Raw genomic sequence first — 19,965 nt, 5'->3', positions numbered from 1 at the left:
CTGGAGCGTTTCACTAGGTCACCAATATTTCAAGTAGATGAATCCCATTTAATCAATTAACCTCCATTGAATGCTTTATGTGCATTCATCATGGGCTTTGACCTGCGGCTCGTGACACTAGTACTTGGTAGGTTTTGGTTGCTTGAAGTACCAATTAAATGCCCGGCGTGAGGCAGCTGGTCGGCAATGGTAACAGACGGTGGAGAGTCAACGATGAGCGACAGCACCAAAGACGAGCGGTTGAAGGAGTAGCTGGGGAAGAAAGGTTGTGGTCTCTTTAATTAATTGTGTTTTTCTGATTTGGGGAAGAAAGGTTGTGGAACCATATATCAACTTTTAACGGCGTTGAAAAAACAAAAAGCCCCTAAATATATAAAAAATTTCATTATTCATTTACAATATTTCGATTACTAAAATACATTATTATTCACTTATAATGATATTATTCATTTAGTAGCGTTTATGATAAAAACGCCACTAAATTTTGATAAATTTGTGGCATTTATATAAAAACGCTACTAAATTTGTAACATTTCAGTTTTTAGTAGTGTCAAAAACAGTGATTTCAAGATTTTATTTTGATGACTAAGACCGTAAATATTATTATTTAATATTTACGAGTTTATTTTGAATTATATTGAATTTTAGATAGAAGTTTTTATTTAAGGGATAATTAATTAAAGTATAAGTGTATTGACCCTAAGATCGGTTGTGTCGGAAAGTGAGATATCGAATCTCGTTTTCATAATCAAATCCGTAAATATTGTTATTAAATATTTACGGAGTTGTTATGTTGGTGAACTAATTTCTTTTTAATAAGTAACTTTACTGAAAAGTATAAGGATTAAATTGAAAAAGATAAAAAAGTTTATTCCTTGAGACTTTAATTGCTTAAGGACTTATAAGATAATTAAATTAAGGTTTGAACGTATAAATAAATAAAAAATGAAAGAAAAGCTAGATAGGGATGCATGTTGAGGGATTGGTGGCCGACCAAGAGTGAGAGTTAGTGGGGATTAAAAATTTTATTTTATTTCCATTCCATTTACCGTGAGTTAGGGAGAATCTCATTTCTCTTTCTTGGTGAGTTCTCTTGTTCTCTTCAAGTGGAAAAGAAAAATGTTGGCCGATTGCATGTAGGTGAAGCCATGGTTGTGGCTGCTTAGGAGTTGCTTATTTTTCAAGAATTCAAGGTAAACCCCATAAGCCTACTCTTGACAGAATTTTGAGTAGCTGGACCGAAAGTTTTGGTGAGAAGAGGAAATTATCTTCTCAATTGTTTTATGCATGTTTTAGTAGCTGGAAAAAATCTTTTGATTTCGGCAAGAGAATTTAGTTATTTTGGTGAATGTTTCCATTTTTTTTAACTTGGGGCTGGTTATGTTTAGCTAAAGAGGTAGGTGAAGAGCATTGTGGGAAAGACAAGGAACAGGCTTGAGGAGGTAGGAAGCAGCTTGGGAAAATTTTTGTGTGTTTTCTTTGAAATAGTTTCTGTTTATTTCATGTTCAATTTTTTATTAGGTCAATATTGATGATTCAGTCGTCTAAACTGGTGCTTAGGTGCTGTCCATTTTTTAGCATATCAATGCTGTCCATTTTTGTACAAATTAATGTTGTCCGAGTGTTGTTGCTGCGGTCCAAATACTTGTGAATTAATGATGTATGAATGTTGCAAATCAATTTTGTCTGAATGTTGTTACTGCTGTCAAAATAACTGTGAATTAATGTTGTCTGATTTTTTTTATTTTTGGAAAATTAAAGGGTTGAAGCTGTCCAAAACAGGACATGTTTCCTATGATTACCAAGTGTAAATGCTTGCTTAATTGGAGTATAAATGCTGTCCAAAACAGGGTAGGTTCTTATTTTACATGCTTATTGTCCAAATGTGTTGTCATTTAAGTGGTTTTATTTAACTAAGCTGTTCAAATGTGTTGATTTTCACTGACCGATGCTGTTAAGCTGCCATACTGTGTGATTTAGTTGCTATCCAAATGGAGGAAAACTTATTGACTTAAATGCTAAATGTTGCTGTTGTTATTGACTTAAATGCTAAATGTTGCTACTGTTTATTGACTTAACTGCGAAATGTTAAGTGTTGCTCGAAATAAAATAGGGGTTGTCGGAATGCTGAAATTTCGGCATTTATCTTTTGATTATAATGTGTCTCGCCCCTACTGTAAATAGAATATTTATGCTGATCATATGCCTAAGCTTAGCTATTAATGAATATTAGTTATGTTGATGATGTATCCAAATTATGCTAGTTTCGGTTGCATTTATGCTGTCAAAGTTGAGAACTATTAATTGAGATTATTTCTGGTTTAATGCTTGTGTTATTAGGTTTAAACCCTCTGTGTTGGCCTGATGGTCAGGGTGTTCACCGCCCCAGGTGTGGCCTGGGTTTAAGTCGCATTAATCTCGTTGTTATTATGGCTTTGCTCTCTTCTTGTAATTCACCAAAAAAAATGGCGTACCTTGGTGCCAATTAAGGCATAGTAATAAAATTGGTTTTGTATAGGATGTACAGATGAATTGTTGAAGAATTTGGCTAATTTTTAGCTTTTATAGGTGTATGAGGATACCTAAAGGTCACCAGTAGGGAACGTTGAGTTTGAACATGAAATTTGATACTTAATGGCTCAATCATGCATTCCACAGCCGTGTGACCCATGTTTCGCACAATTTCCTTATTCTTTTAAAAATGTTACAATTTAATCCTTGTTTGTTCTCGGAGCTTCGTAAGCAAGATTTTAAACCCGATTTTGTTTGCAAAGCATGATTTATGTGAATGTAAGTGATTATTCAATGTTTAATTGAATTTTGGAGTTTACAGGTCAGGAATTTGAAGATGAATATGTGACGATCAGTTAGTATGACTATACATGTGATATGGAAGGGTTATGTTCTTATAATATAATTTAGTATATTAAACTGCTTATGAGCTTTTGATTTTTATTTTATTTGTCCTTACATAATTTATGTCATGCTATAATATTAGTTATAAAAATACCACTGAGTTAAATACTCAGCGTTCGGTTTGTTTTCCGTGCACAAGTTAGGCTCAATCATGCACACCCATAGTTATCAGCATCCAGCAGAAAATCCCACACTCATTGAGTGGGTGAAACTTTTGCTAATCTGGTTGACATATACCTATAGCATTTTATGTTATATTAAACTTAGTTGGAGAATTATTACATACTTCGAGATGGTTTATAAATAGGCATGTATGATAGTTGATAATGGTTTGTACAGTGTATGTGTATGGTGTTGATGTTGCTATGCAGGTATTTAGATGAGGTTATAATGCTTTGGATGTGAATCGGTATATATATAATTGGAATAGAGGATGCATGAATTGCAATAAATAAATAGGTTAATAGTTAAGATATTGATATATTAATCATGACATGCGGTTGTTAGAATTAAGTGATCCGAATCCTTATTTAAATAAAATACATTGGAAAAATAAAATAAAAGTAAAATCCATATAGAACTACACTTATTTTATTTTATTTTAGAATAAGGTTTTTTAAACCTTATTAAGCTACATCTATTTGATATTGATTAGAATAAGGTGTTTCAATCTTACTGCACTCCTATTAGAATATGGTTTTACAAGCCTATAAATAGAGATAGTCTACTGTTCTTATAATTATTCGAATTTGGCATAGTGAATTATCTTCTCCTCTGCCCGTGATTTTTTTCCCGAAAGGGTTTCCACATAAAATCCGCGTGTTCTTTATTTTTTCTCTCTTTTTCTTTGTGATACATTATCATTATCAAAGTTCTATTTTTTACAAATTGATATTAGAGCTTCCGAGTTGTTCATCTCATTCACGATAATGACGTCTTTGAAGTATGAAATTCTGCTGTTGGATCGCAACACTAGATTTGCATTGTGGCAGATAAAGATGTAGGCAGTTCTTACACAGATGGACTTAGAAGAAGCCCTGCTAGAGGTAGATAAGATGCCTTCAACATTGACGGAGGAAAAGAAGAAGCGCAAGGATCGAAAGGTGTTAACACAGTTACATCTGCATTTGTCAACTAAATTTTGCAGGATGTGATGAAGGAGAAGACCGCCGCTGGATTATGAAAGAGGTTGGAACAAATATGTATGTCGAAAACTCTAGCTAGCAAGCTGCATATGAAGCTAGGGGTGAGCAAAATTCGATTCGACTCGAAAAAATCGAAAAAAAATTCGAATTTCGAGTTAAACGAATCGAGTTATTCGAGTTATTCGAATTAACTCGAATTTTTTTTCGAATTTCGAGTTCGAATCGAGTTGAGTTTTTGAATTCGAATAACTCGAATAATTCGAATAACTCGAATAGTTCGAATATCAAACTATAATATTTTACATTTTTACCCTAAACTCCCAAACTTTTTTACTTTTCCCTCAAAACTTTTACTGCTTCCCACTTCCCCCTAAAACTTTTACTCCCCTCCCAACCCCCCAATCTACTCAAAATCCATTTCCCACCAAAATTTTACTCTTCCATTTACTTTTTCTCAAAATTTTACTCCCAAAAACCCTTAAAACCTTTTATTTTCCCCCAAAATTTTTACTCCCTCCCACTTTTCCCCTAAAACTTTTATTCTCTTCCCATCCCACCTCCCACCTCCCATCTACCCCAAACCCTCCCCCCTCCAATTTTTTTAATATTTTTCCTCCAAAATTTTACTCCCCTTATTTACTTTCCCTCAAACTTTTATTCCCCAAAACTTTTTATTTTACCCCTAAACTTTTACTTCTCACCCTCTACTCTCAAATAAAAATCAAAATTATCCAAAAAATCACTAAACATAAATAGTAATAATTTTATTTATATCTACTATTTATATTATCAAATTAAATTTCACATTTTATATTATTTATATTATTAAATTGTTTAGTCATATTGAATATTTATATTAAAATTGAATTCTTAATTATACCATAAAATATTCGTGTTAAAATTTTATATTGGTATCAATTTCACATTTTATTTTTAAAATAACTTTTATTAAAAATCATATTTTTATATTTAATATATTTTTAATTCCAAAATACATAGTGACAAGAATCTTAAGATAATTGAAACAACTAAGTAAACAAATAAGCTAACCAAGATATAAAAATTAATAAATAAATTATGAGGTGATGAAAGTTAATAAAAAATTTGATTAAGGTGGACAAATTTCATTACGATGGGTAACAATGGTTACAAGGACCCAAAATTATTTTTTAAAATTTAACTCGAACAAATATATTCGATTCGATTCGATTCGAATTCCATCTCACTCGACTCGATTCGAGAAAACTTTAAATAAAGTTAGGATGATAAAATGAGATTCGAAAACTCGATTAACTCAAAAATTTTCGATTCGATTCGATTCGATCGAATGCTCACCCCTATATGAAGCAGCGTCTTTATGCTCATCGTTTGGAGGAAGGTGCATCTGTGCACGAACACTTAACAGTGTTTAAAAAAATTCTCTCAAATTTGGAGGCCACAAAAGTTCAGTATGATAAGGAAGATCTAGGGTTGATTCTACTTTGTTCGTTGTCCTCGTTTTATTCAACCTTTAGAGATATGATTTTATATAGCCGCGAGTCTCTCACAGTTGATGAGTTTTATGATTCTTTAACCTCGTATGATAAGATAAAACATCTTGTGGTTAAAACTGACTCTCAGGGAGAGGGTCTCATTGTTCGTGAGAGACAAGATCGAAATGCTGATGATGATCGTGGAAGGACACAAGAACGAAATCCTCGCGGTAAATCTAAGGGTAGATCGAAGTCTTCAAACAGAGGTAAAACTTGTAACTTCTGCAAGAAGAAAAGGCACATTAAATCTGAGTGCTATAAGCTACAGAACAAGATCAAAAGGGAGGCTGTGAATCAAAATGGAAAACAACCAAAAAATTTCGGTAAAGCTGATGTTGTAGAAGACTACAGTGATGGTGAACTCCTAGTCACTTCTGTCAACAATTCTAAAGTGAGCGAGGAGTGGATCTTTGATTCGGGCTACACCTTCCACATGAGTCCCAATCAGGATTGGTTTACAACTTACGAAACAGTGTCTGAAGGTGTTGTTTTGATGGGAAATAATGCTTCATGTAGAATTGCAGGTGTTGAAACAATTAAAGTTAAGATGTTTGATGGAGTTGTCAGAACACTTAGTGACGTACAACATGTTCCAGAATTGAGAAATTTAATTTCGTTTTGTACTCTTGATTCAAAAGGGTAAAAACACACAACTGAAAGTAGGGTTTTGAAGATTTTCAAAGGTTCTCTCGTTGTGATGAAAGGGTAGAGAAAGACTGTCAAGTTATATGTTCTGCAAGGTTCTACTGTTACTGGTGATGCAACTGTCGCTTTTTTTCCTTATCAAATGATGATATTAGTAAACTTTAGCATATGAGTGAGAATGAAATGACAGAATTGAGCAAAAGAGGACTTCTTGATGGGCAAGGAATTTGCAAACTGAAGTTCTGTGAGCACTGCGTTTTGGGGAAGCAAAAGAGAGTTCGATTCACCAGAGGAATCCATAACATGAAAGAAATGTTGAAGTATATTCATTCTGATCTGTAGGGGCCATCCAGAGTGCCTTCGAGAGGTGGAGCTAATTATATGCTAACTTTTATTGATGATTTTTCCAGAAAAATTTGAGTGTTCTTCCTGAAGCAGAAAAGCGATGTGTTTTTCGCATTTAAATCTTGGAAAACTATGATTGAAAAACAGATGGGAAAACAAATAAAATACCTCTGCACAGACAATGGCTTAGAGTTCTATTTTGATGAGTTTAATAAACTGTGCAAGTCAGAAGGGATCGTGAGACACTTGATAGTTTGTCATACTCCACAGCAAAACAGCGTTGCAGAACAAATGAACAGAACAATCATGGAAAAGGTTCGATGTATGTTGTCAAATACCAACTTATCAAAGTCGTTTTGGGCCGAAACAACCTCTACTGCATGCTTTTTGATCAATCGATCTCCATCCACAAGAGGTATGATCTGGTAATCCTACTGACTATTCTGATTTAAAGATCTTTGCGTGTCTTGTGTATGCTCATGTTGATAATGGAAAATTATAATCGAGATCCATTAAATGTGTTTTTATTGGTTATAAAGTTGGTATAAAAGGGTATAAGTTATGGTGTCTTGAAAATAGAAAAGTTGTGATTAGTAGAGATGTTTTTGATGAAACTACCATGCTACCTAACTTATCTCTTAAAGACTCTTCCAATAAAGAAAATCAAAAGCAAGTGGAGCATCAGATTAATCCAGAATCTACAACAGAGTCGACTCATCAAGCTAGTACAAAAATTCAAAATAGAGTTGCTTCTTCACCATGATACTCTATCGCCAAAAATAGAACTAGAAAAGAAATTAAACCTCCAAAGAAGTATGCCAAGGCTGATCTAGTTGCTTATGCTTTAAATGTGGCTAAAGATATAGATGCAAACCAAGAGCCATCTAATTATTCTGATGCGGTTAGCTGTGAAGACTCAGAAAACTGGATGTTTGCTATGCAAGAGGAGATGGAATCACTCCAAAAAAACAAAACATGGGATCTTGTAAAACTTCCTAAAGGTAAAAAGGTTGTTCGTTGTAAATGGATGTGTAAAAAGAAAAAAAGGGACTCCAGGAGTTGAAGAACTCAGATATAAAGCAAGGCTTGTTGCAAAGGGTTTCAGTCAAATTCCAAGAGTGGACTTCACAGATGTGTTCTCCCCAGTTGTGAAGCATAGTTCGATTCGAGGTTTGCTTGGTATTGTGGCCATGCATGATTTGGAGCTTAAGCAGTTAGATGTAAAAACTGCATTTTTGCATGGAGAACTTGATGAAGATATTTACATGCAACAACCAGAGGGTTTTACAGTCTCAGAAAAAGAGGATTATGTTTGCTTGTTGAAAAAGTCCCTTTTACGGTTTGAAACAGTTTCCAAGATAGTGGTACAAGAGGTTTGATTCCTTTATGACTTCTCATGATTTCAAAAAAAGTAGCTTTGATAGTTGTGTTTACTTCAAGAAAAACAATGATGGTTCTTTTTTGTATCTACTCCTTTATGTTAATGACATGTTGATAGCAGCGAAAGATAAATGAGAGATAAGAAAGGTCAAAGCCCAACTAAGTGAAGAATTTGAGATGAACGATTTGGGACCAACAAAGAAGATACTTGGTATGGATATTCTCAGAGATAGAAAAGCAAGTAAATTGTACCTAAGTCAGAAGGAGTATATGGAGAAAGTTCTTTGCAGGTTCAATATGTAGAGTGCTAAACCTATTAGTACTCCTTTAGCAGCCCATTTCAGACTTTTATTGACTTTGTCTTCACAATCAGATGATAAGATTGAGTACGTGTCACATGTTCCATACTCTAGTGCAGTGGGATCTTTCATGTATGCTATGGTTTGTTCATGTCTAGATTTATCATATACAGTCGGTGTAGTTAGCAGATACATGGCGAATCCAGGTAAAGAATATTGGAAAGCAATTCAGTGGATTTTAAGATACTTACGAGGTACTACTGATGTTTCTTACAGTTTAGAAGAACTAGAGATGGAGTGATTGGGTATGTTGATGTTGATTTTGCTGGAGACCTTGATAGAAAAAGATCTCTTACAGGTTATGTCTTTACAATCGGAGGTTGTGCAATCAGTTGGAAAGCCACTTTGCAAACTACATTTGCTTTGTCTACCACTGGAGCTGAGTACATGGCGATTACTGAGGCTTGTAAAGAAGTCATTTGGTTGAAGGGACTCTTTAGTGAACTCAATGAAGACCTTCAAATTAGTACAGTATTTTGTGACAATCAGAGTGTCATCTTCCTTACAAAAGACAAATGTTTCATGAGAGAGCAAAACACGTTGATGTTCAGTATCATTTTATTCGTGATATTGTTGTGAGCAAAATTAGTACTCATGAAAATCCTGCAATTATGATGACTAAGTCACTTCCTATAACCAAGTTTGAGCATTGCTTAGACTTGGTTGGTGTTCATTGTTGAATTTAAACCCTTAAGGGGTTTTATGGAAGAGGTGGAGAACTTATTCGTTGAGAGTTCACGATGAAGAACTTGTTCATTGAAAATTCATGTCAAGGTGGAGGTTGTTAGAATTAAGTGACCCGAATCCTTATTTAAATAAAATACATTGGTAAAATAAAATAAAAGTAAAATCCTTATAGAACTATACTTCTTTTATTTTATTTTAGAATAAGGTTTTTTAAACCTTATTAAGCTCCATCTATTTGATATTGATTAGAATAAGGTGTTTCAATCTTACTACACTCCTATTAGAGTATGGTTTTACAAGCCTATAAATAGAGATAGTCTACTGCTCTTGTAGTTATTCGAATTCGACATAGTGAATTATCTTCTCCTCTGCCCATGGTTTTTTCCCGAAAAGGTTTCCACGTAAAATCTGTGTGTTCTTTACTTTTCTCTCTTTTTCTTTGCGATACATTGTCATTACTGACGTTCTATTTTTTCAATGGCTATGAGTCTATATGTATGATTTGAATTTAGTGTGGAATGAATGATATTAGATGTTCTAACAATGAATGTGATATTTAGTTGTTGAGACCCAATGATTGGGTCGGGTAATGGGGTGTTACAAAATTAGCAGCTTTTATACAACAAACGTCATTGAATTTGTTAGATTTGTGACTTCTATACACTAAACGCCACTAAATTCGCTAAATGCATGACGTTTATACCAAAAAGGCTGCTAAGTTCGCGGCGGGTGATTAATTTTTGAACGTGGCTAATCCATTTATTTGGTGGCTTTTATTCCCAACATGTTGCTAATCCTTTGATCTAATGGCCATTTATTGGGCAAACGCCACGGATTCTTGAATTTCCTGTAGTGCGTATAGTCCAATTAGATCGGGAACCAATCATTATATCGATCAAAACAAAGGAATTAATCTAGTACTTGAGCGAATCATTCAGAATCGGTAAAAAATTAGAATTCGGGACAAAAACTAGGCAGTCAAATTGGTTTACTAGTTTTTAGATATTTATGAATTTTTAATTAATTAATTAATTATTATTAAATTGGTAGTTGAATCAATTTAATAAAAAATTAGTGGTAAAACCGATTCAACCATTAGTTTAATTTTTAAAACATTGCTTCTATACATAAAAAGACACATGACACCCGGTCAAGTTTTTAGTCATTGGAAAAAAAAAAAGGGTCAAATTGCAGTTTTCATTCGTCTACTACGTTTACGTTTAGGATTTAATTTAATATTATTTGGTTCTCTAATTTAATAATTACATTAGTAATCCGAATAGTTAGTATTCTTAACTATTTTGTTTCAAATGTTGATGTGAAATTTTTAAAATAATTTTCTAATACATAAAATGATAAGTTTTTATTTTGTGGCCTCATAAGTTAAAATGGGTAATTTTAACAAAAAATTTTCCTCAACATTTTAATCAAAATAATTAACGGTTTTAATTGTTTGGACTAACTAATGATATTATAAAAGTAGAGGAACCAAATAATGTCAAATTAAAGTATAGATATCTAAATTTAAACATAGTAAAGGAACCATAGCCATAATTTGACCTAAAATAAATCTATACCTAACACAATAATTTATCCTTAATTTAATAAAATGTTCGATATTTAAAAAAATCGTTAAATTAGTAAAGAAAAATTTTAGTCATTATATGTCATAGACATTCATTATATGACATGTGTCCAATAAGCCTTCTTTTTTTTTTTTAGATGATGTAACAATAGTCGAAATAGTTTTGATTTTTATACTAAGCTCGAGTTTAAGATTTAACTTCTATATTTTAATTTTTGACATAATTTGATACTTTAAATTTTATAATGTCATTAGTTAGTCTAAATACTTTATAATTTTGATTAAAATGTTGACGTGATTTTTTAAGAATGGTTAATACGGTTAAAATTCTCTATTAAATTCAAGTTATTTTTATTACACGATTACCAAGTGAGTAATTTTTAATTGAAATGCCACAGCAATGAATTTAATAAAATAATTTTAATAACTTTAACCATTGGACTTGAATTTTAATTTAAAAGTAGAGGTCCAGATATTATTGAAAATAAAAGCACGAGGACTAAATTTCAATTTAACTAGCTTTAAAAATAATAAAAAGACAATTATAACTCGCACGGATTTTATCGAATTATTACAAAATGATCACCCAACTGTTAAATATACCACATATTTAAAAGAAATATTATTTTTTCGTAAATGGAGTAATGTTTATATGACGTGATACGTTAAGTATGCCACGTATTTATTTTCCTTTCTTTCTATTTTTTTTCACCTCCTTTTCTTCTTCTCCTTCCCAAGACGAAGCCCTAGCCATTGTTGCCTATCGTGGACCGTTCATTGATGTATCACTGGTTTTTCTTCTTCTTCTTCTCTTTCTTTTCCACCATGATTGTATCACAACCAACTCATTGCCTCAAACTCTATCTTCTTCCCTATCAATGTACCCATTCATTCCTACATCCTTAAACTTGTACAAACCCACCATAGTATAACCATTAGGAGTGTTTAAATTTCGGTTAAAACTAAATTAATCGATCGAACCGATCTAATTCGGTTAATCGATCGATTAATCGATCTAATTCGGTTGGAGATCGATTAATGATTTTTTGTAAGTTCGGTTATCGATTAATTTGGTTCGAAATAAGGTAATTAAACAAACTTAATAATTAATAATACAAATTATATGTAGTTTTAATTTAGTTAATTTAGATAATTCGATTAAATGAACATTATCAATTTATTTATTCTTGATATGTTTTATACCTGTTTTAACAAACAAACAAAAAACATATAAATTTCAGTTAACCAAAATATTTCGTTTCATTTAAATTTTTTTGAAATTTTTTTGACTCGGTTAACAGTTTAAAGATTAAAAAATTCAATTAATTTGGCTAATACTAATTCGATTTGATTAACCGTTTGAACATCCCTAATAACCACCATCAACTAATGGCCGAAGAAACCACTACTTACAAACCTAGAACCCCTATCTAGTAGCGGAGCCACATTGACCCCACAAAAATTTTTGAAAAATAAAATAACTTTATAAAAATAAATTTTAATTAAAGAATTAGAAAATTGAACCCACAAACTTTGTTTTTTTAGAGAAATGACCTTCGCAATTTAAAAAAAATACTTTTTAATTTATATGAAAATAATCTTGCTAAAACTATAAAATGCGTAATTTTTCTTTTAACATTTATCACTTTTCCCTCAATTTTTCTTACTTTCTTTCACACACACTGTAAAATTTTACAACATTGGTGAGCGAAGATAATTCAATGATTTTAACCTATGAGAAAAAATTGTGAATAATTGTGAAAAATGTACAATGAAATTTATTTCATTTATCTTTTCTTTTAGTTATTTTTAACAATTTTATCATAGTCCTACACTTAATTATATCATAAATTAATTTATTGAATATTAATTTTATGCATTAATTTATACAAATTTTTTAAACATTTTAATTTTTCAAAATTTGACTCTATTATCCAAATTTCGTGACCCGCTACTATCCTACCCGACTCAAGCCAAACCATAATACAACCAAAACAATTATTAAAAGCACTCACCTTCGGCAAACCACGAACTTGGAGACATCCAAAGAATTTTTGAGAGATCACGACGGTGGAATGGTGGCCACCGACGAGTAGAAGAACATATAAAAACTGGTGATGATGTCAATGTCGGAGCCGCGACATCAAAGAGGAAGAAAATGTGGCTTGGTTCGAATTTTGGGATTTTCAAGGGCTTTTTTTTTTCTTTTGAAAAATCTAAGTCAAAGGATAGAGAGAGGAAAAGAAAATGAGGCTTTTCATTGTCTGAGTTGCTGGGGAGACAACCACTATAGGTGGAGATGTCGATGGTGGCGACTAGGGTGTCGGAGAAGAGAATAAAGAGAAAGAAAGAAAAATGAAAAGAAAAGAAAAGAAAAAATTTAATATTAAAAAAAGGAAGGAGATAATTTTTTTTATTTATAAATGTGGCCTCATTAACGACATTTAACGGTTAGGTGATCATTTTGTAACAATCTAATAATGTTAGCGGCAGTTTTGCAATATTTTAAAGCTTGAGTGACCAAAATGTAACCTCAATCAAAGTTTAGAGACTATTGGTGTATTTTATCCTTATTTTATTTATTTATTTTTAAAATCATATTATAATTTAGGTTAGTATTTAGTACACTGACAATATATTTTTTTATAAATATTTTATAAAAATTTTCCTAAACATAAATCATCAATTCTTGAATTTTTTTTGTATTTTTATTTTAATATTTGAGTTTATCTTGTTGATTTTTTAATTTATAATATATTATATTTAATATCACATTTTATTCTAAATATTTCGTATTTATATTAAAACCATTTAAAATTTAACTTTCTTTAAAATAATGTAAAAATATTTAAAAAATAAGAACAAAATTATAAAATGTACAACTTTCATAATTTAAAATTACATTATTCCAACCTATTTTATAATCTAAATTTACATTATCAACAATATATACAAATTTCAAGGAATTTTATAAAGAAAAATTCACAATCTCAAGAAACACATCAAAATCCCAATAACCTTACTAAAGTTCACAAGAAACTCGACCACTGCAACAAATAAAAGAATACAAGTTTTTTATTCCAAAAATAGAGTTAGATTAAAAAGTTTCATGCCCTTATTTAATTATTATTTAAATTGTAGATATCAATGAAAAATATTTAGTATGTCAAATAATTATTATATATATAAAAAATAAAATAAATGAGATGTTTGTACATTGTTTTAGTTTTTTTATATATATATATATATAATATTGGAGACGAGGATGGAGTAGTCGGTATCATTCTAGTATTGCTCGTTTTGGCTAGAATGCTTTGCCAAAACAACAAATTTTAGATTCTATTCTGATGCAAATTTTGGTTGGTATCGGCTGATTTTTTTTGTTATCGATCGGAATATGGTAGCGATCGGTACCAAAAAGAAATTTAATTTTATTATTTATTTGTACCAAAAAATAATTTTAAAATGTATTTTAAATTGGAATTTATTTTTTATTATTTATTTTGCATTTGTAGAATTATGAATTGTTATATGCATAATATTGAAAGGGCATGTTGCTGCTATTTTTGAAATGATTAAATACCATCGAAGTAATGTCTAAACCCAATTATTCAAGGCAAAGATAAAAGACCCGACAACAAGGAAATACCCTTTTCAATTTTCTCAACAACTAGATTAAAATGAAGAATCGAAAAAACCTCGTGTATTGGCTTGATGGTGAGAGTGTTCATCGCCCCAAGTCTGGCCTGGGTTTGAGTTGCGCTAGTTGTGTTGCTGTTAGGGCTTTGCCCTCCTCTTGTAATTCACCAAAAAAAAAAAAAAAGAAAGAATCGAAATAGATTCTAAGTGAGACAAACAAAAAGGGGATAGAGACCACTCAAAAAAAGAATGTCTAAGGATTTTTTTGAGCATTTTGAAAGTTATTTGAGTTGAGTTATGATAGTACGAATGCTTTTTTTCTTTCTATCAAAGAAAATGACAATTTCTATAGGGCATAGGCCTCCCAAAAGGTAATGGAGGCATGCAAAGGTTTCCTCGAGCTGGACAGAGATTGGCCTCGAGTGCAAAGGCAGAAGGGACCTTGACTACAAGATCCACTCGTCGAGCAGGGATGAAAGTTGACCTTCGTGATCAGACGGTGTTGAGTGCAAGAGTCATCACTCAACGGATAAAAGTTACTCTAGGGATAATAGGCTGATCTTCTCCAAGAGCTCACATCGACGGGAAGGTTTGTCACCTTGATGTTGGCTCTTCGCCACCTGGGGCTATAGTATGTCCTAAGGGTTGGATTATTCACCCATTAAAGCAGCACGTGAGCTAGATTTAAAATGTTGTGAGATAGTTCGGTCCATATTTGGTGTGGGTGTTAGAGCATTGAGAGGACCTTTCCCTAGTACAAGAGGATCGGGAAGGACACACCTCTGGTGTACCAAAAGCTCTTCTCTCCCTCTCTATCTATCCATGGGACGAAAGGGCGAAGGCCTTTGGTGTCCCTTCCAATCAAGAATTAAGGCCTCATAATCACTAGCCAATATGTGTTTCCTTTTCTAGCATGCCTTTCTTCGTTCATGGTTCAATATTTTGGTGTCTTAAGTGTAGAGGAACAACACCAATCCATCCCAAACTTGGTGGTTAAACTCTACTGTGGTGACGATACTGTATGGGAGGTCCTGCAAAAAAATAGCTAGATACCAGTATGATAAAAAGCTTAACACCTCTCATTCTTATTACTTTCAATATGAAAAAGTAATAAGAATGAATAATGAAAAGGTCATCTAATTCAAAACCCTAATTATGAAATCCTCTCTCTCCTTCTTCACACCTCGGAACATATCGTTCTTATAAAGAGAAAGGCACTTTAACATCTTCTTAACCTGAAATGGCTAGGGAGAGGAAATGTTCCTTTTTTTAGGGTACTCCTAGGAACAAATCCAATAGAGACGAGGTGGGGCCTATAGCTCATAGGATTAGAGCATGTGGCTACGAACCACGTGCTAGGGGTTCGAATCCCTCCTCACCCACAACTAGCCAAAAAGGGAAGGACCGTTGTTTTAACTAGTACATTGATTTAGGGTGGTTTGGATGGGCGCTGGGGGTACATTTAACTTACTTTTTGTCTCACACTACCGTATCGCTACAGTATCTAATCTCACCGCCACCATTGTTTTTACACTAACTGCAAGTAAAGGTACTGCCCATCCAAACTCACTCTTAGTTGTTAATTTAAAATTTTTAAATAAATATATTATTTTATTCTAATGAAGGTATTCTAGTGCTCTTTGTAAGCATCTTTCATATATTTCTCAATTTTCAATGTTTTCATCAATTATATCATTTTATTCTAACGAATGTATTCTAATGTTCTTTTGTACAAAACAAAACAAAATCCAAAAGTTGCTATTCCCCTTTTTTCCCCAACTTTTGGAATTTTAGGGTTTTCTTTATAGAATTGTAGCCTTCCCAAAATAATCATTTTATTTATTTTATAATTTATAAAATTAAATTTTTTCATATTCATAATTGTCCTTATGATAATTATGTACGATAAAACGAAGACTCTTATATAATAAATAGGTATAGTGAAACTCGTTATAGTAAAACTCGAACATAAAAATTCAAAAATCAAAAACTTCATTCTCTACCAACAATATTAAAAATCATTTAGTTTATAAATATAATTTTAATTCTTAATATTCAATACTAAACTTGATTAATGTTTCCCATAATTATATAGTTGTTTTAACATATGGCAAAACCTGTTTTTAAAGGGAAAGGGAAAGGGAAAGGCAAAGCTTTGCATGTTAGCCAATTGGGTATACTTCCCCCAAAGGAACTTGGTCAATAAAAAAATGAAGAAAAATATTATAATATTTAACTGAATAATTAGAAAAAAAATGTATATTAATGCGAAATGAGAAGGATTGTATGAAACTGTGATTATACGTCATCTTTATTCCTTTTCGATAGGAGAATGACAAATCAGATTTTTCCTCCTAATTTTCAGTTTTTTCCCCTTACCAAATTCAAATCCAACAAAAATGCTAAAAATCAGAAGGAAAAATTTTATTTATCATTTTCCTATCAGAAAAAGATAAAGATAACGTAAAATCACAATTTCATACCATCCCCGTCTAATGCTAAATGTAAAAAATTTGTGCAACCCATCCCATCTTCCAAATTTATAATGACAAAATGCATACATGCATGCAGAAGAAAATATCATAAATTATTGTTGGCTCCAAATATATATATATATATATATATTTATATATAGTCTCAACAAAATCTCTAGTGTTATAAATTAACCATGGTTGGAAAGTGAGAAAATCCCAGGGAAAAAAAGAACATAAAATGGAAAATACTATGTTTTATACAAAAAAAAAAAAATCTGTGACTTACTGATGAATCATTCTTCAGTCTTCAACTTGCAGCAACAAATTTTGTCATCGATTTTGCTTGAAATATCGATCAAAAGGAGGGACCAAAAATTTGAGACCTTGTGATGATTCATTGATTTGTGTTCATCAAGTTCATAATCCTATGATGAAAAAGAAAAGAAAAAACAAAACCCAGAACTTATAAACGTTGTTCTTTGATTCATAGTGAAGATTTACAAGGGAGGTCTCGTTGCACTACCACTCCAACCGTATACATCACCTGGAAATGGATAAGTTCCCATGTTTGGTCCCAAATTATAGAAAGGAACCCCGCCGCCGCCGCCTACGCCGGTTCCGGTTGTGCCACTGTTGTTGTTGTTTCCGCCACCACTGCCGGTTAATCCGGATGATTGTGAAGCTGCTGGTTGTTGTTCGTGAACGGGTGGTGGGTCTTCTTCTTCGAGAGGTAACCTATCGTAAACTGCATTGGCGAACGATGCAGCCATTAATACGACTGGACCTGAAGCCATTAACGGACCCACCACGCTTCCTCCGACTACTTGACCTTGAACGCCGGCGAGATAAACCGTCAATCCACCAGCTCCAGGCGGTGCTGGCGGTGGGAGAGAAGTCCCGGTTAAAGATAAAATCTCGAACCGACCGTGTAGTGTTACGACACTTCCAGGTGGAGCAGCCGGTTGCCGTAACGTGACATTCGTGACGGCACCGGTCCCGCTGAGTACACAAACGCCACGGCCGCGCCGCCGTGCGTAGTCCGACACCGAGTCAACTATGTCTGAACCGGAAGAGATTTCGAGCACGTGGGATCTCAACGAGTTCGGACTGTCGCGAGCAACGATTATGGGTGGTTTCGGCTTGTTCTTGGATCCCGCTGGACGTCCTCTAGGTCTTCTTCCCGGAGTGGTACTTCCTCCTCCAGAGCTTGTAGTGGCTGCGCTAGGATGATCGGTTGTTCCTTGTTTCTCCGGCGAGTTGAATTGGGGTTCCGATGATCTTTGAAGCTGAAGCTCCGGTCCAAGTAGATGATGAACATAACGAGAACCGGCACCGGATTCCATCGCTAAAAAAATCCCAGTTTCAAAAACACCTCTAATATCGAACTCCGATCTGAATATCCTTCATTAAAACTGGGAAATTAAAAAGAATAATTCATAAAAAAAAGGAGAAAAAATAGTTTATGAAGCTACTTTGCCCTACAAGAGCTAGGTTTTCCTTATAAATATGAACTTTAAGTGCCCTTTTTTGTATCAAACTTTTTAGCTAACTCAAAAACAAGCGATCAATCTAAGAACAACAAAGAAATTATATAACTTAAACCCAGATCCAGATCCTTAAAACTAATAATAATTAAGGAAAAAATGGAAAAAAAAATTAACCCACTCCATGAACTACAGTACTCTGTGTGTATATGTATATATTTCTCTCACACATATATAAAAATACTAAAACGAATGAAGCTTTTTTATTTAGAAATTTTCAGGGACTGTATTGTTTATTATATAATGATAGATTTGTTTTTTTATTCATTACCTCAAAATCTACGGGTTTGAATGTCTGAAACTCTAGCTTTGAATGGATTCTTTTTAGGGGAAACAAACGAGTGAAGCAAAGAGGGCAGAAGAGGGAGAGAAGGGAAGAGAAATTTCAATTTAATAGGGTAAAGCTTAAAAAGCTAAAGAAGAATGCTTTGTTGACAAGCAAGGCATGAAGCTACCATGTATTTTTCAGTCTTAGGTTCACCTGGTGATATTTTTAATATGAATATATAAACTTTATTTTGGTTCATTTTTCGATTTATGTTCAGGTTCTTGCTACGCTTTTTATAACGTTGTTTTCAAAATTTGAACCTGAAAAAATAATCTGTCTTACCACTACACTTAATCCTTATCCGATAATCTATCATATAGGCAAAGTTTAAAATTATTATAAAACTTCGAATTTTTGGTTCACCTTCCACCATTATCTATCATATATACTAATATTTAACTATCTGAAGTTACATAAAATACTAATAATTGTATTAATAGATCCACGAGAATCAATCATTATAAACATAGAAGTGAATAATTAATTCATATAAATATAATTTATTTATAAAATAATATTTTAATAATTAAAATCATAATACAATATTTTTTTGATACTATAATTTCTTCGCGACCGATAGACATATTTAATATTTATTTATTACCTTAATTATATATTTAATATATAATTCATAAAACCTAGGTTTTAATTATTTATTATTATTATTCATGGAGACGTAACACATACCTACGAATTAAAGTATAATCCTTTGACCAAACTAACGGTGGCAGAGGATTGGAGAGACGGAAAAATGCTAAATATAATGTTATTATATGATATGATAAACAAATAAAATAAGACATTAATATATGAATATTTTTATAATGTAAATTATTAAATTACTAAATGATTTATATGAATATTGTTGTTAATGTAGGAACACGTGAGTTTAAGTGTGCAGAAACGTATTACCTTTTTATTTATGGGTTGAGGAAGAGCGGTTAGTAATTCCAAATATCATATAAAAAATAAAAAATTATAATTAAATTATTAATATATATAATTAAAATATTAAAAAATATAGAAATTATTTATGAAACCAATGAGTCAAGTGCAGCATCCACGTCTGCCCAGCATGTCAGACACGTGAGAGTGTTCGCATCATTGGAACTTGCCAGACTTCCTAGCTTATCTTATTCTCATCCCTATTGTTTTTCCATTTTTATAATAATAATAATAATAATAATAATAATAATAATAATAATAATAATAATAAAATCATTCACTCTTGTAAGTGAAATTAATTAATGATTATCAACTATACCAAAGTAATGTTTTGAAAATTTAATTTTAAAAAATTACAAAATATCATTAAATTATTTGAAAGTTTTCATCTAAGCCATTGGATTGTTAAAATTATTCTTGTATAGCCTTCTCGTTTGCGCC

The 19,965-nt window shown here is 32.2% G+C and overlaps 1 protein-coding gene and 1 long non-coding RNA gene across 5 annotated transcripts; one reads left to right on the top strand and one right to left on the bottom strand.

The window, feature by feature from the left end:
- Window positions 1–1,005: 1,005 nt before the first annotated feature.
- Window positions 1,006–1,680, top strand: LOC105778820 (uncharacterized). The gene is made up of 2 exons (XR_001128894.2): window positions 1,006–1,193; window positions 1,389–1,680. It is a non-coding gene; the product is annotated as an uncharacterized LOC105778820 (long non-coding RNA).
- Window positions 1,681–17,073: 15,393 nt separating this feature from the next.
- On the bottom strand, window positions 17,074–18,726 carry LOC105781024 (AT-hook motif nuclear-localized protein 25). Of its 4 annotated transcripts, XM_012605594.2 has the most exons (3): window positions 18,523–18,725; window positions 17,252–18,119; window positions 17,074–17,132 (listed from the first exon to the last, which is right to left on the bottom strand). In XM_012605594.2, the coding sequence occupies exons 2-3, from the start codon at window positions 18,048–18,050 to the stop codon at window positions 17,125–17,127; spliced, it is 807 nt and encodes a 268-aa protein (XP_012461048.1). In that variant the 5' UTR covers window positions 18,051–18,119; window positions 18,523–18,725; the 3' UTR covers window positions 17,074–17,124. The 4 variants fall into 4 exon arrangements, with proteins under 4 accessions (XP_012461048.1, XP_012461045.1, XP_012461043.1 ...); XM_012605591.2 differs by having other exon boundaries at window positions 17,074–18,099; window positions 18,523–18,726; XM_012605589.2 differs by having other exon boundaries at window positions 17,074–18,119.
- Between the last annotated feature and the right edge of the window lie 1,239 nt (window positions 18,727–19,965).

The sequence above is a fragment of the Gossypium raimondii genome, chromosome 4, assembly GCF_025698545.1.
Source record: "Gossypium raimondii isolate GPD5lz chromosome 4, ASM2569854v1, whole genome shotgun sequence".
Classification (NCBI taxonomy): domain Eukaryota; kingdom Viridiplantae; phylum Streptophyta; class Magnoliopsida; order Malvales; family Malvaceae; genus Gossypium; species Gossypium raimondii.
Note: the sequence above shows the minus strand (reverse complement) of the source record. Positions and strands in the feature narration are given on the sequence as shown.

Excerpts from the sequence above, each read along its gene's own strand:
- LOC105781024 (XM_012605591.2), bottom strand. The coding sequence starts at position 18,050 with ATGGAATCCGGTGCCGGTTCTCGTTATGTTCATCATCTACTTGGACCG.